Raw genomic sequence first — 17,806 nt, forward strand, 5'->3', positions numbered from 1 at the left:
TTCAGACATTTGACTCTCTATCATGGTGCTGTCCAGACAGGGCAGAAGGCTCACTTGTGGAAGGGTGTTCTACTTTTGTTGGGCTTAGAACCACTGTAAAAATCCTAGTTTAGCTGCACAGTCCTAATAAGTCACTAACATGGCAAGTGAAGTTTAGGAAAGCCTGCTAAGTGGAACAGACCGAAGCTTCTCCTCAGCTCACAAATTACACTTTTCCATTAATTTTAAAAAGTTTTTCAGAATAAGAAGTATAAGAACAACAAAAAAACTCACCTGCATGTAGAAAGAGGAGCAAACTGAACACCTTTCTCTTTGCATTCCCTTGTTATTCTTTCTTTTACATTTCTACAGAGATCTACAACCCTAGAAAACAAGAATGGAGTTCAATATTAAGTTTTCACATGTTTCAAAAATTCTAATAATTACTGGTTTATCAGCATACTTCAAGTCAGAAATTCTCTTAAACTTTTACGTTTATTCCTTCAAGAATGAACAAGAGTCATGAGTATTCAAACTGAGCCTTCCATTCAAAAATTTAAGGGAGCAAAGCCCTTGCCCTTTTTGTCACAGGAAAGACAGAAGTCAGAGGGGTATACTCAGGTCTCCTGAAGATAACTTTCCTACGCTAAGGAAAGTCCAATTTTGAAATAAATTTAACTGTAAGGTTTTAAAAACTTTTTAAAAAGTTCTAAGAAAATATTAATGATAATTCAATTCTGGGTTATAGGAATACCCCAATTGGTGCTAGTGGTAAAGAATCCGCCTGCCAATGCAAGAGACATGGGTTCGATCCCTCGGCTGGGAAAATCCCCTAGAGGAGGAAATGGCAACCCACTCCAGTATTCTTGCCTGGAAAATTCCATGGACATAGGAGCTGATGGGCTACAGTACGTGAGGTCACAAAGGGTCTAATATGACTGACCATGTGCGTGCACACGCACGTGCACACACCCCCCTCACACACTCACAATCCATACCCATGTCTAAGAAGTCTTCCTCAATTTAAAAAGAATTTCATTAGTAATCACACTACTATACCAAATGTTCAACAGATTATTTTCAAGCACTAGGCTAAAATCCAGCTCAACAAAGACTGACTGGATACAAACTATGTGTACAGTTATGCCAGATTATTTAATATTAGAAGTCAGTGAAAACAGAAAAGCAAGACAAATTCTTAAAGGGGAGGGAAGACTGGCAATATTTAACAATATTACTCTATTTTCTAATGTGAGTTGTAACATATTTTTATAACCATATATTTTGTTTCATCTGGAAAATAAGACTCAAAGTATACATAAGGCATTTTACTCTCCAATAAATATCGTGGCTACATATTGATGATGATTCTGTGTTTTAGACCTTGGTCCTTAGAATAGAAAAGATGACCAAACGTTACCTATACTTCCAATATGAATGAAGAATAAATAAAATAAATGTGAAAAAGGTTGTAGTGTTTTATTAGCATGTCAGTTTTATAAATATAGTGTCTAAAAATTCTATAAATTCTGACTTTTACAAAACAACATTGAAGTTAAATTCTGCTTTATTCTGCTTAAGGCAGATAAATAAAATCTGCTTAATCTTAGTATCTGTAGGAGTTAATGTGCATTACAAATTTATAAAGGTAATAAATTCTTTATTATGACTCTAGAAAATGGAATTTATGTACTACTTGAATAAAATACTTTCTAGAAATTATTTGTATAATTCTCACAAAGCTCATGCAAAGGTCAATACAGTCTATTTGGACCAATCACTATATATGAGGTAAACATAACTGTGTATACTTTTAAATTCTTACCTGACCTTATTAGCTAATTTAACACTACTGACCATTTCTTCATTGAAAAAAATTTCCCTTGGCTCCTCTCACAGCACTGACTTTCCTCCACATCGTCTAGACTGTATTCCTTCATTTCCTTTGTTAACTCTTATTTGGATGACTAAATGAATCCTTTGTTTGTATCCCTTCAATGTTGGGGTTCCCTGGAGTTCTTTCTCAGGCCTTCTTTCTTCCTTCATTCATTTACCTGAAAGTGTATCTGCTCCTGTGGTTTTAATCGCAAATCTCAAGCTGGTATCTCTAAAATCTTCTAATCTCCAACCTGGATCTCTTAAGCAGCTATTTTTATAGACTACATTCTTACTCTATTCCAGAGTTCATTCACAGGACTTGATACAGAATACACACTGAGCACCTAACAGGTGCAGTCACTGTGCTAAGGCCACGAGGAACACATAAAAACTAGTAAGACCAATAATCTCTTAAGAGATTTATGAACGAAAAGGCCAATCTAATGATGTGTGAGGGCTGAAGACTCCGATCCCATGGTCTGCTGCTAAATATGGTCTTTACCTAGCTAAAGGTTTAAGAGAAAGCAAGTTACTAAATGGTAACAAGTAAATCTTAAGTCAGGAATATAGCTGCTTTCCCTTAGTTTTATTTATTAATACTTTAGCTGAAGATATTGTTTTAAATGAAAACTAATCAAGTATGTAGCCCTGTATAAAACAGGTAATAGTGAGTTGAAAAAAATATGTCAGAATATACAAGGAAAGGATAAAGAAAAATGAAGAGAGAGTGCATGATCAGTTTCCACAGTTGGAAGAGTTTAAAGACAAAAGGGAAATCATCAGTTAGCAGGAATTGATGACAGGGAAATTCATAATACTGAAGAAGTAATACTACACTAACCCATTTTCCCCAGTAAGGCAAACTGTTAAAGACTAAAGTGGTCTCTGAGACAACTATGAACAGCTCCCAAACTATATCTGCTGTTCAAAAGTGTCAGATGTGGATGAGGTGATAATTCTTTTTATTTATGATTTATTCCCCCATTAAAATTTAGCATCCAAAACTGAATGCTATGAATTTAACAGACTGATACTCTAAATTTGATTACTATCTTATGGTGCATGGAGTATTAGCATCAATACACTGAAGTCAAAACTCACAGTAGATGAAGACAATGTGGAAAAGTAAAAAGTTTTCTGGGGGAGGGAAAAAAATGAGGTTAAGGTCGAACAAAGATGTTAAGGTAGGTAACACCTAACAGGTGCGTTCAGTGGGATCTGTTGGATCTTATATGCTTTATTACAGATTTAAAATAGTAAATTTTATAAAGAAAAAGTAAAATGTACCTAGAATAAAAATGTACTAACAATTTCAAGAATTTCCTATTACTGAATGAGTTAACTCACAGGTCTATTTTTAATAAAACCATTTCACATTTCCTAATCAGCTTTTACTATATTTCCCTAACCAATATTTGTATGTATACATGTATGTAATTTTAAAACAAATTATACAGTTTCTTAAAATTGGATTTCTTTCAGAAATCACTTAAATTTAAGCTAAGATCTTGCTTAATAGTACACATACAAATATCAAAAGCTAAATGATACAGTACAATAGGAGGTTGTATTTTGGGGAGACTTTCTAGAGAACATTTAAGCACATTAACCATTTAAGAATTTAAATCGAAGCTAAGTCAAACCACACAATGACATTTAGTGTTCAATAAAATTCTTTAAAATGTAAGTTTCAGTAATACCATCCTTTTATGGGGCATGGGCAAATCTAAAATTTTTTAAATGGCTTGCAAATGTGACATTCTGATGAAGACACTAATTTAAATAAAAGTGATTACCTTCTTTCAATGCTTCTTTACAAAATTTTAGAAGTTTACATATTCACACACAAAGATAAATTAGTTCAGCAACTTGTGTAGCATATTTTAATAATATCAGGCATTTTGTTTCATTTTACCTGTCCCAAGGAGCAGAAGTCTCAAAAGATTCTCCTAATACATAGTATTCCAAACCCAAATCCTGTTAAGACATATACACAAAAATCAAGGAATTATAACAGATGCAGAAGTCCAAAATATTAGTAGTATTTCTTGTTCACTAGTTAGTACTTCGTGTTTCTAATTTAACCTTCTGGACTCTTTACAATCTACCTCAAAAAAGTATGGGAAAGTGGTCCCAAGTCCGGGATACAACCTCCAGGAGGACAGAAACTTTGTCTTGTTTTCCTCTGTGCCCTTGGCACCAGGTGGAGTGCCTGCAACATGGTAGGCACTCAAATCTTTCTCTAATGAATGCAGTCTCTACCCAGGAACTGCCTGTGTGCACGCAGAGAACACTAGCAGGATAGATTTTAGTGGCCTAAATAAATAGTGAACTGACCAATACCAAAAAGTGATCATTAGGAACAAAGGAGCAGGGAGACAGGGAAGTCACAGGCAGAGGGGATTAGAGAAAGGAAAAGATATCTTCTTCAAATCAACTTTTCTTAAAAAATAAACTCAAGAATAGAGTGTTTCTCTTTGTAGTGACTAAACTGATAAAACATCTGGACCCATCTCAGCTAGGAAAATATGTTTTATAGCATATAAAATATATTGCTTATATAATAAGTAACTTATAATACTAAATTTTTTACCCAGAGTATAATTCTGTTCTAATATCAAAACTGGAAAGAGTCTAAGCTACCGCAGAAGGGCAAAGGTATGAAAGAAAACTTTATTAAGTAGAAAAATCATAGACTCATGTTAAATTACAATAGGTTAAAATTTAAGAAAATAAAGAAAATTTTATTCACTTAAGAAAATGTATTGTTTGCAACATAAAATGACAAGGGAAATATGAGATAACTTACTCGAATGTATGCAATGACATAGGTCAACAAATAACCTCTCTGTCCATTATCTTCCCCAGCTGCCAATCCCCTGGAATTAAAGAACAAACTGAATATATTTCAGATGAACTATTAAAAATAGATAATACTAACCAAACTGATCAATACCTCAAGATAACTGCTTATAAGATTAACACAGATTACATCTCACTTTAATTTCAATCTCATTTATCATAAAGGTATAAATGTGCTATCAAGAGAACAGGCTTGGACAAAAGAATTTTTAATGTTTAGTTTGGTAATTAATTTTAAACTTTTATAGCCACCAAACTAGTAAACCTGAGTGATACAAACTCAACCAATTCTATTCAGACTATAAAAAGAACAGAGACTCAGCCATGAGAAATAAGCTTAAATAATCTTCACAAGGACAAGATACTTAAAATACTCCTATTTTACTCATATTCTAATCTGTATATTCATGTATCATAGTCTTATTCATATATAAAGACTCACGATGGACTACTATCTTCTAACACCAAGAAGTTTCTTGAATACTTGAGCATATAGCATCTGGAATACTAGACATGGTGTTTACTTTATGGGACTTATCATTTAAAAGACAGACAAAACATACTTATACAGATATATTAAAATTTATGAAGCATCATACAGATAGGTATAAGACCAAATGTATGAACGTATCCATTTCAACTGGAAAGTAATTTTATACATAGAGGATGTATTTGGTGATCTAGTTAGAATTAATCCCATATAATGTATATTTCAGTCCAAGCATTCTATTTTTTAAAAGTCATTCTAATTTTAAAAGACTAGGAATGACTGATTTCCACTACCTTCAATACAGAGTCTTTGATTTTGCTTTTTTCCACCACTAGGCAGAAATTAAAATTTAAGTAGTTTTAGTCAATTAAATAAAACTTACCCCAAATTCTCAAAGCACCCACTAAAAATCCCTCATTAAAAATGAATGGAAAAATATCTTTTCTTGTGGCCTTCTTGGGCCATGACGGAGGGTTAACTTTCATGTCTCTCTTCTTAATACACTAGAAGATTCCCTGATGACTCAGATGATCAAGAATCCACCTGCAATGCAGGAGACCTGGGTTCGATCCCTGGGTTGGGAAGATCCCCTGGAGAAGGAATGGCTACCCATTCCAGTATTCTTGCCTGGAGAATTCCATGGACAGAGGAGCCTGGCGGGCTACACAGTCCATGGGGTCGCCAAGAATCAGATGCGACTGAAGCGACTTCCACTCTCAATACACTAACTGCACCTTCTTGGTCTCAGGATGCTGAGCCCTTAACTGAGGTATTGCTTAAGACTCAGGTTTTGAGCCTCTTCTCATTTCTCTTATGAATTCAATTCACACCTTACAGTTAAATCCTTTCTCCCCTTTAATGTTTTGCCTGACATCGGCAGTAGGCAGTAAGTAAATAATACAATGCATATATGTACCTTTGTTCTATACAAATGCGCAGGCGTGCATGCATGCTAAGTGGCTTCAGTCAAGTCTGACTTTTGTGAACCTATGGATTGTAGCCTGCCTGGCTCATCTGTCTATGGGAGTCTCCAGGCAAAAGCGCCAGTGTAGTAGCTCAGATGGTAAAGAATCTGCCTGCAATGTAGGAGACCTGGGTTCGACCCCTGGGTCAGGAAGATCCCCTGGAGAAGGAAATGGCAACCCACTCCAGCATGCCTGCCTGGAGAATCCCATGGACAGAGGAACCTGGAGGGCTACAGTCCATGAGTTCATAAAGAGTCCGACATGACTGAGCAATTAAGCACATATGCCTCCAGGAGATCTTCCCAACCTAGGGATCAAACCCACTTCTCCTGAGGAAATACTGTAAGGCAATTTTAAGCTAGGACATATTGGCTAGATCAGATATGCCAGTATTATAGCTGAATACACATAAATTAGTATCATCCAGAAGGAGCAGTAAAGACTTAATAGGAACACCTCTAGTCTAGAACTACATGGGAACAGGGTATAATGAAATGAAGGGGAGGTGTTTGTTAATAGAATGTTAAGGAGCAAGGAAAACAATTTACATCAGGCAGCTGAGACTGAAAAGTAAGGAGAAACAGAAGACAGTTCTGGGTTAGATGCGTATGGATACGAGGTTGGGGTAGGGAGTCAAATAAAGTTCCAAAACAAAAACGAAACTAGTCAGAAAATTGCTGTGGCAAGTGCTTGGAAAAAAACAGATGAACCCAAAGAAGGAAAAGGCAACCAACTCCAGTACTCTTGGCTGGGAAACCCCATGGATGGAGGAGCCTGGCAGGCTACAGTCCATGGAGTTGCAAAGAGTTGGACATGACTGAGCAACTAACACTTGAACAGTGCAGCCTATGTAACCAGGATCAAAAGAAATACAGAAGTAGATACCAATACATCTGTAAACTTACTACATGATAAGTTTCAACAACAAAAATCACTGGCAAAGAGAAAGATTAAGTGCTCCTTGGAAACTCACTCATTGAAATGATAATGATGGTGACCGTTAAAGAGCAGATTTTTAAGTGATTACTACTTTTTCTCTGCAATCTTCTCTGTTCATTTTTTAAACAATAAGCATATTTAAAATATCATGAAGTTATCAAAATTGTGGGGAAAATAACAGGATAAACAATATTCAAAATGTATACACATTTAATAAAATCATGACAAATTAAAAAAAAAAAGAAAACAGACGAACCCATACCTCAGGTAGATATGAACTGGAGTCAGACACTGACTCCAAGAGAGGAAAAACCCTATTGATAGAAGAAACAGACACAGTTCATGTAAAGGAGAGTGAAGACTAGGAAAGGGTACAAGAGACTACTGCTCGGAATCTTTGAGAAGCTGCATTCTGAGTACTTGGTGAGAAGTAACAGGTATAAACATTTAGCAGACCTGTCTATCATTTTAATACCCGGCCTACTGATATAAAATATAGCATCCATATATATCAAGATGAGAAAGAGTTCAACTTTGCAGCCCCAGGTCAAAGCTATTTTTCTTTAGATCCTCTTCTAAATCTGACAAAGGGAAAAAAGAATCTGTTTCACTTGGAATCTAGTACAACAAACTACAGAAATATGCTTTTTTAAAAAAAAAAATCTAAAACAGGAAAAAACTAGATGTCCATTCTAAATTCATAAACCCTTGCAAAGAAAAGCTGCTCTGGCTTTGCTTTTCTGAATCACAGGTTTCCCTACAAATTTAGCTTTTTGGAAGCTCTATTTTTTTTTTTAAAGGCTTTCAGAATTACTATAAGATAGAGTATCTTACCAGCCAGAATTACTTTAAGATACAATATGTAAACCATAGTAGGGCTTAGATTAAATGTTTGTAACTTGCCACTTTTGCAGCCATTTCAAAAAACTATACTTAATTTTACTGCCTTATGTTATCCATCCCCTACTTCTTACACCTCTACCACAAATTTTAAATATCAATTAACAAGGTTCTTAAATTTAAAGCTGTTTCATGAAGAAGGACTAGGAAGACTATTGAAATAGGAGTGAGACAATTTTTTTACATAAAAGAGCCATCTGGTGAACCTAATCACTCACGTTAAATTACATTAAACAACTTAAACACTTTAAAAGTAACACTTAAAGTATAACCCTTTAAAAATAGTAATATATTACCTTAAGACCTATGCTAAATGTCAACACATCTGTCACAGTTGGTGACAGGCAGTGTTTATTCTGCTTAGTTCTTAGAGAATTTAAAATATGTTACCAGCAAACATGGATAAACAACCAAGAGTACGATTATTCAACATTTGCTATTATATTCTGTTGGATCATATGTGTTCAAAAGTATTTAACAGTGTTTGGGTGGGAGTGGAAGACAAAAAGGTAAACTGCTAAGATAATATACAAAAACGTTCTAGACTGTGGTGGAAACAGAGGATAAAACAAAAGAACAGAAAACAAAGTACAGATTAACAATGCCCTAATTCAAACAGTGTCAGACTTTATTTTTGGGGGCTCCAGAATCACTGCAGATGGTGACTGCAGCCATGAAATTAAAAGATGCTTACTCCTTGGAAGGAAAGTTATAACCAACCTAGACAGCATATTCAAAAGCAGAGACATTACTTTGCCAACAAAGGTCCATCTAGTCAAGGCTATGGTTTTTCCAGTGGTCATGTATGGATGTGAGAGTTGGGACTGTGAAGAAAGCTGAGTGCCGAAGAATTGATGCTTTTGAACTGTGGTGTTGGAGAAGACTCTTGAGAGTCCCTTGGACTGCAAAGAGATCCAACCAGTCCATTCTAAAGGAGATCAGTCCTGGGTGTTCTTTGGAAGGACTGATGTTAAAGGAGAAACTCCAATACTTTGGCCACCTCATGCGAAGAGTTGACTCATTGGAAAAGACTCTGATGCTGGGACGGATTGTGGGCAGGAGGAGAAGGGGACGACAGAGGAGGAGATGGCTGGATAACATCACCGACTTGATGGACGTGAGTTTGAGTGAACTCCGGGAGGTGGTGATGGACAGGGAGGCCTGGTGTGCTGCGATTCATGGGGTCGCTAAGAGTCAGACGCGACTGAGCGACTGAACTGAATTCAAAATAAAATACATAAGCTAAACTAACTTATGAAAACTTCATTAGAGAGAAACTTAGTGATGCTTTCCTTCAGCTAATCATGTAGGAGAAATGATTGAGAAATAAGAGTTGGCAGGGTAGCATCTTACATAAAAATATCCTTGAATCTTCAGTGGCTGAAACAAAGAACTAGTGCCTAGAGAAAACTAGGGAAAAACCAGGACTTCTTCTAGAAAACCACATGAAGATAAAAGTATCAAAAAATCAGAAGAGCCCTAAGTCATCTGCCTAGAGATAGCAGAGAGTTGTTCAATACAGACTTCTTCATCCACATGAAGGGCACCAGATGAAAGGGTACTACAAAACTAATCATAAAAGATAATTAAGAAGTCACAAATGATAGTAACGAAAAAACCACACTGCCTTTACCATTGCTTTAAATAGATATCTCATTTACTATAATCTATTCTTAATGGATGAATTTGATACAAATTTTTTTTCAGTATAAACAAATTGCTGGAATTAAATCAATAGTTCTGGGTCTCACTATCAGTATCTAAAGAGAGCTGAATCATCTTAAGAGTCACTCTTACTTTTAACTTGTAAATGGCTGATGTTATATGAGAAAAACAGTACTGGCATTACATGGAAAGCCAGTTCACCACAGCTGGTAGTTCAAATTAAATAAAACTGACAAAACGGTTTAGATAAATACTTAACGATTAAAACACACTGTTTTAAGGGCAACATAGTAATCAGGCATAAATAAAGCAGTATAAAAGATGGCAGGGGAAAATAAAGTATTCTGGTTTCATTAATCCTTCCAGCAAATATTTAATCAAGCATTTAGTATATACCAGACATCAATGGTGATGCCCCAAGAGGCAGGTCATGCCCTATAAAAATTATGTGTGCATGAGGACAAAAAGGTCTTTTGTCACCATCCTATACCTAGTCTAACAGGAAATGTGCCATGTAACTAGTAAGGATTTGCTGGCTACTCTGAACTGAGACTAGAATTATAGATTCTACAAAGTGCAGTTTGTGTGTGTGTGCACAGAGGTGGGGGTGGGAAGTAGCAAGGTGAACGTAAGCAAATTTAACCTTACAAACAGTGAGTAAAACATTACGGCATCCATTTCCCTACAAATGACTCTGGAAATTTTTTGAAATCCCAAATAAATATTTAAACATATAAAGAAATAATTTTTTTAAGTTTCAATGTCTAATATCTAAGGCTAAGTAGATATATAATATTTGATTTAGATATAAAAGGTTTTCATTTGACTCTTAATTGTTTTTCACTAATATCATGAGTTTTAAGAAAAAAAGTTTTCAAATCAAATTGCATACGTACTCAACATAACTTGAAAACTAAAAAATATGTACATGTACATCTCAAAAAAAATTTCAGAATTAGCCTGATATCCAAGCCACCCAATCATTAAATGAGTCTTTATAGTACTCTTAACTAATTTGGTTAAAACATCAATAGTTCCCAAAAAGTACTAAGGAGAAGAAAAAGTGAAAGATTAATGAATTTCAGCTTTTACTAAAAAAAGTATAATTCCACTAGCCAATTTTAGAAGAGGGCAAAAATAAAACTAAAAGATAATTTTGCAATAATCAAGCACAATTCAAAGGTACACTAAAAATTAAGCCCGAGATCTTTTTCTCTTAAGAATGCTACACTTTAATACTAAGTTCAGAAAACCTTAAAGACAAAGGACTAAATATTATATATGAGGAAAGCACATTAAAGCGGAGCATTCTGAGATACATGGCTCCAAATTAAGTGTTCATTTGTTCTCATAAAGAACAGCAAAAACAAAAAAGGGGGGGGATAAAAGTAAATATTTACATAGAACCCAGATTAAAGATAATGTATATGATATATTTCAACCTCTGAAATTAGGAAGAACAAAAAAAGGACTGGTTTCCAGAAAACTGTCAGTTTATTATGTACTTAAAAATGAAAGGAAGGAAATGTAATCCTGATAAATGGCGTTTTCACTATAGTTCTCATCCATCAATCTTATAATCCATCAAACAGACAGACAGAAACCACCCAATCATTATTCAGTTGGTTATAAATGTGAAATGTTTTCTATTTCTTTATACTAGCACAAAACAGTAAGTGACAGGGGGTGGAGTACAGATAATTTATCAGTTTTGATTAAACACAATTTCCTTTTAAAAACATAGCATGTTTTATACATATACTATTACCACTAAATAGCAACATGACTGAGCTTTTTTCTACTTCACTTAGCACAACAAACAGCTATAAAATTATCATTACTGAGAAAATACAATAAAAGATTCACTATGTCATGTATAAGATTAGAATGGTCAGAGCAACATACCAATTTAGCTTCCTATAAACCAACACAATATTTGCAGTTGACTGTCATTTATGAACACAAATTTAATATTTAAAAGAGTACATTAACAACTGCTTGGAGATACCAGAATTTCAGTTTGACTTTCTCTTGGCATTATGAACTTAAAGCCATACCCAAATTTTGCAGCGATGTCATACACTTGTTTTTCATGCTGAAGAACCTTCTCACGGTCCCCCTCAAACAGTAATGTAGCGACACTTAGCTGATTTGGATCAAATCCTTTAAACTACAAAAGAATGTTATTATTAGTGATAAGTTTCAGCCTACAAAACAATAAATCAAAATACATTTTGCTCTTTTTTTCTTCTGATCTCAGCTCAAACATACCAGCTCTTCAAAATCTGAGCTTTGGAATTTTAAAAGTCAATCAAAAAGAACGCTTAATGTACCTATTTAGGTTATCACAATAGAATAGTATTATGGAAAACCGCTTCATTTCAAAGTATGCCGAGGTGTCAATTACAATGATATTTTGGTAAGGAAATACAAGAAATAACTTGCAAGAATTATAACTGTCCCAAAGAATCAAATAAAACTATCAAAATAATAGAACATAATAAAGTATTATTATATTGAGGACATTTGGTGGCAGGGAAGTAAAAAACCAACAGCATCCTTAAATACCACCAATAACTTCTAAGTAATATTTTCAAAGGAGATCTTATATCTTCAATTAAAAATACAAAATATCTAAGAATAATCTTAACAGGAAACAAATAACTTTGTTAGGAAAACACGTCTAAAAAGGTGAGAGAAGCATACATTCTCAGGCACATAAACTAAGTATTATAAATCAGTCAGTTCTTGCATAAATATATAAACTGCTGCTGCTGCAATTTTAATAAAAAATATCAATAAGCTTTCTAAAATTATGAAGAGTTTCTAAAATTTTTCTAGGATTATGAACAGGTAGATAATGGTGATAACAAGGAAAATTCTGAAAAATAAGAGGGAAAATTAGATCTACAAAATTAAATTCCCTTAATTTTTCAAGAACAAAAACTCATTAAAAAGAATCTAATACATTAGAATGTCATTTTCTTAGATAAGCATGTAATAAAATGTCTTAGACATGGCAAACCAACATAAGAAAACCAGGGATAGGTTAGTTAATGGTGTTATAACAACTAGTTAACAATCAAGGGAGTAGGAGATGATGGTTAATTTAGTTATCTCACACCATAAAATTGAAGTAAGTTCAAACACTAATAAAGATAATATTTCTTAAAATTCCTAATATAAAAATGTGAGAGAAGGAAATGGCCTTTATCATAATTCTGAAGGAAGGCAGGCTTTTTCTAAGCTTAAGAGTCATGAAACAATCACAAGAAAGATAAAAATTAGAAAATTTTGCACCAAAAAATAAAAAGAAACCTTATTAAAAAGAAGTCATCTGACTGGAAAAACTAATTATAACATTTATGAAAAAGGCATCTAATAATTTCATTATTCAAAAGACACACAGCAAAGCATTAAGCCATCTTCCCCTTAAACAAACAAAAACTCCAAAAATCTGCTACCCCTAGCAAAATAACCATATTCAACTAATTCACAAAAGAAATTATGTCTAGGAAATACAGGGATATGGTCAGTTTCACTGGAGTTTCAAGAAACAGCAACTAAAATAAAGTACTATCTTCCCTCTGGATTTACTAAATTTAAAACAAGAGAAAAAAATTCCACATGTGCAAGGATGCAACCAAAAAATGGCACATGTGCGCTGCCACTGGTCAGAAGTTTAAAAGAACTGCTCCTTTTAGTTCACTTCTAGATATATACTGTGAAGGAAAAAATTCAAACTGTAAAAAACACTGTATGCATAAAATATTCAATGCAATGTTATTTTCAGGAAGTTCAAATCTGAGAAAGATTTTATATTTCCTGAAATTGAACGTGTAATTGAGTTGCTTGATTAAATATTTATTACAACATAAAAAAGAACAATTATGAAATGCACACAGCAACATGGAAAAGCATAACAGGTGTGTGCAAGGAAGAGAATGTAAGAAACAAAATTAATCAATACCCTAAGCATTAAAAAATACCCTTACCTTTGTAATATAAAACTTTTTTAATCCATCCAAAAATGATGTAAAAATAGAGGAAACCTGAGGTTTAAGTGCATGACCTAATAAGAAAAAAGTTCATATTTTAAATTAATAGCAAATTAATTTATCTGTTTTTCATAACAGCAAGAGGCTACTTTAACTTAGCATCCTAAAAGAAAGTGAACGTTTTCATGACTTGAGGTTTTAAAATTTCCCTATGATATATATACAACATTGATATTGAGATCTACATCTTTTATCTGTGTCATTTCCTTCAGAAGTCACAAAGAACTTTTTGTTTACCAAACTCCTTCTTGGGTTTTTTAGAACTCAAATACTACATGTACTTAATACTACACATAGTTTATCTTTCAATGGTATAGTTTATACATAGTAAAATCACTTCATTAATTTTTATTTCATTAGGAACACCCAATAGTGGCTAGTGCTACTTTTGTTTTTTTTCAATCATGCAGAAACCATTCAGAACTATAACCAAATATGGAGTCGGTGCCAAGTTTAAGGTTGTTTCCTAATTAATTCTTAATTCATCCAGAATTCTTGCATATAACTAGTAGTTGTTTCCTTAATTACACCCAGAGAGCTAAAATTCCCCCAAAAACATAAATGGTGTCTCAGAGTCTGTTAAATGAACATCGTTGCCTCCGGAATAAGCTTAATCGAGTGAAAGTCTTTTACTGTTTTCTCACTGTTTTCAAAGTAGCAACTTCTTAACTCCCGTGACAGTTACATTTAAGAGTCACGCATCTGGCCTTGGCACTATGAGCTCAATTCAGAAAAATTTGGCATACCATTCACATAAAATTTTTATAAAGAATTTTAAAGCCTCTAGTAAATCTAAAATTATTTCCAATTTAAAAGTTTACTTTTAAAAAAAGGCTTTAAGATTCTGGGATTTTGTTTATTTTTAAAATGTGGATACCTTCTTTTAAAATAAGTGTAAACAACAAACTATCTTTTTTGAAGGAAAAAAAGGGAGAGGTGGAGAGAGATTTCTGAAGGAAAAGCTATCACTTGCTATCTTTGTTTTCCCATTCATCTAATTTTTTTAAAGTGAGAGTCTGAACCTGTAATACTTCTTACATTCTTATACATTATAATAAGAATTTATATTACATAAGAGACCAAGTAACATAAGTCTTAACCAGAAGCTAAGAATTATATATTAATGCTGTAATTGAACAAAGCAAAAAACAAAAAATGAAGGGCAGATTAGATACAGATCAACCTAGCAATCTTTTTGAGATACTGGATCACAAGAGGTTTGTTTGGGGATTTTTCTTTTATTGTAACCTACCAGAGATATTCTCTAGTATAATCAGCACTTTTAATAGATACCATTTCTAGCATGTATAAAGTTAAATGATATCAACAAAATGTGTCCCAAGTGAAATTTATCCTACTTTAACAGCAACTGGAAATGAATATATAAATGTGTGAGCATGTGTATCTCCTCCTAATACAAGACTTCTGGTCCACATACCTTTACATAATGTATGAAGATTCCAAACATTACTACTCTGGTATAGAATAATCCTTAAGGGTATATGCTCATCTTATCACACTGCAACTTAAATGCGTAACTTCTATTCATTAACACTAATATGAATTAGTCCCATATATCTCTAACAATGAATTGACATGATAGCTTTGAAGCATAATTATTATAAAAGTGATACTAACTTTTAAGTGGGCCAAGTATTACTATTAATTAAGAGGATATTATCTTTCACTTAAATTAATTTTGCCTATCAAATTAATTATATCCTAAATATATTCCAGCTATTTTATGTAAATAAATGAACTAGTTGCTAAATTTACTAGCTGGACAATTTTGATTAGTGAATTTTGTTATTGTTACAGTGTTAGTTAAATAGTTTTAAAGGATTCAATAAATCCCTGTTTCAAAGAAGTGCTCTGAAGCATCAGAAAAAGTCACGGGCTTTGGAGTCAGACAGATTTGGGTTCAATCCTAGCTCTACCACATGTAACTTGTGGACTATACTCAAAATATTTAGCTTTTGAATTGTTTATAAATTGGAAATACAGCTTTGAGGGATGGTTGTGTGCTACGGATAATGTGCTTAGTGAAAGTGAAAGTGTTAAGTCACTCAGTCATGTCTAACTCTTTATGACCCCACGGACTGCAGCCCACCAGGCTCCTCTGTCCATGGAATTCTCCAGGCAAGAATACTGAAATGGGTTGCCATTCCCTTCTCTAGGGATCTTCCTGACTCAAGATTGACCCAGGGAAAGAACCAGGGGTCTCCTGCATTGAGGGCTGATTCTTTACCATCTGAGCCACCAGAGAAGTCCTTGATAATGTGCTTTCGTGTGTGTGTGTATGTGCAAAGACACTTCAACCATGTCCGACTCTGTGTGACCCTGTAGACTGCAGCCTGCCAGGCTCCTATCCATGAGATTCTCTAGGCAAGAATACTGGAGGGGGTTGCCATTTCCTCCTCCAGGGATCTTCCTAAACCAGGGATGGAACCTGCGTCTCTTACGCCTCCTACAATGGCTGGCAGGTTCTTTACCAGCGAGCCACCAGGGAAGCCCCAATAATGCGCTTAGCACTACACTATATGCTAGTCAAGATTTGTTTACCTTCTTTGGCTAATTTGATGATTAAGTCAATCAACATGTAAGTGCCTGTTATGTGATAGATACAGGACACATATAAACGAACAAGAAACAGCTCCTAAATGTGACAAATGTTAGTTCACAGGGAAAATTTGTAGATAATTTCAGGGTACTCGATATGTATCATTTCAATATACTGAAAACATCATTTCAATATATTGAGTCATGTCAGGAGAACGGGTGATAATAAAAATATTAACAATTAATAGTAAGGTTTGTGCTCTGTTAACAACCTCAGATATGCAGATGACACCACCCTTATGGCAGAAAGTGAAGAGGAACTAAGAAGCCTCTTGATGAAAGTGAAAGAGGAGAGTGAAAAAGTTGGCTTAAAGCTCAACATTCAGAAAATGAAGATCATGGCATCTGGTCCCATCATTTCATGGGAAATAGATGGGGAAACAGTGGAAACAGTGTCAGACTTTATTTTTTGGGCTCCAAAATCACTGCAGATGGTGACTACAGCCATGAAATTAAAAGACGCTTACTCCTTGGAAGGAAAGTTATGACCAACCTAGATAGCATTTTCAAAAGCCAGACATTACTTTGTCAACAAAGGGCCATCTAGTCAAGGCTATGGTTTTTCCAGTGGTCATGTATGGTTGTGAGAGCTGGACTGTGAAGAAAGCTGAGCGCCAAAGAATTGATGCTTTTGAACTGTGGTGTTGGAGAAGACTCTTGAGAGTCCCTTGGACTGCAAGGAGATCCAACCAGTCCATTCTGAAGGAGATCACCCTTGGGTGTTCTTTGGAAGGAATGATGCTAAAGCTGAAACTCCAGTACTTTGGCCACCTTATGTGAAGAGCTGACTCATTGGAAAAGACTCTGATGCTGGGAGGGATTGGGGACAGGAGGAAAATGGGATGACAGAGGATGAGATGGCTGGATGGCATCACTGACTCGATGGACGTGAGTTTGAGTGAACTCCGGGAGTAGGTGATGGACAGGGAGGCCTAGCATGCTGCGATTCATGGGGTCGCAAATAGTCGAACACGGCTGAGCGACTGAACTGAACTGAACTGATAGGTCTCAGTTTATAAATAAAATCTGGCCACATAATTAATTTTACTACAGTCAATGTTCAAAACAGTTTACTACAATACTAGCATATAAATGGATAATACAGTCTTATCAATCAGACAGACACATGGTTCTCTTAATACCTAGGTCTCTGAATGCAAGCCAGACACACAGGTGGCTTAGTTTTCATTTAATTATTATACTAAATTTCATCATGTATAGGACACAGTTATCTTAAACTTTTATCAGTAGTACAGTTATTCTGAAAGAAATTTACTTAAAGAATTGAAAGTTGTGACTTAGGAAAGCGGATATACGTATACCTATGGCTGACTCATGCTGCTACATGGCAGAACCAATACAATATTGTAAAGCAATTATCCTCCAATTTATAGAAAAAAGAATGAAAGCTGTGACTTGTGATTTTAAAACAAATATTTTATATGTTATCA

The 17,806-nt window shown here is 34.5% G+C and overlaps 1 protein-coding gene across 1 annotated transcript in view; it reads right to left on the reverse strand.

Annotated features, from left to right (window-relative positions):
• AGPS (alkylglycerone phosphate synthase) overlaps positions 1-17,806 on the reverse strand; it is a 134,992-nt gene that overhangs the window by 27,473 nt on the left and 89,713 nt on the right. Inside the window, exons 13-17 of the mRNA XM_069577108.1 lie at positions 13,674-13,750; positions 11,736-11,848; positions 4,667-4,736; positions 3,773-3,834; positions 274-363 (exon numbers count right to left, since the gene is read on the reverse strand). Of these exons, the coding sequence (XP_069433209.1) occupies positions 274-363; positions 3,773-3,834; positions 4,667-4,736; positions 11,736-11,848; positions 13,674-13,750 (412 nt within the window). The remainder of the gene's footprint in view (positions 1-273; positions 364-3,772; positions 3,835-4,666; positions 4,737-11,735; positions 11,849-13,673; positions 13,751-17,806) is intronic.

Source organism: Ovis canadensis, chromosome 2 (genome assembly GCF_042477335.2).
Source record: "Ovis canadensis isolate MfBH-ARS-UI-01 breed Bighorn chromosome 2, ARS-UI_OviCan_v2, whole genome shotgun sequence".
In the NCBI taxonomy this organism is placed as follows: Eukaryota; Metazoa; Chordata; class Mammalia; order Artiodactyla; family Bovidae; genus Ovis; species Ovis canadensis.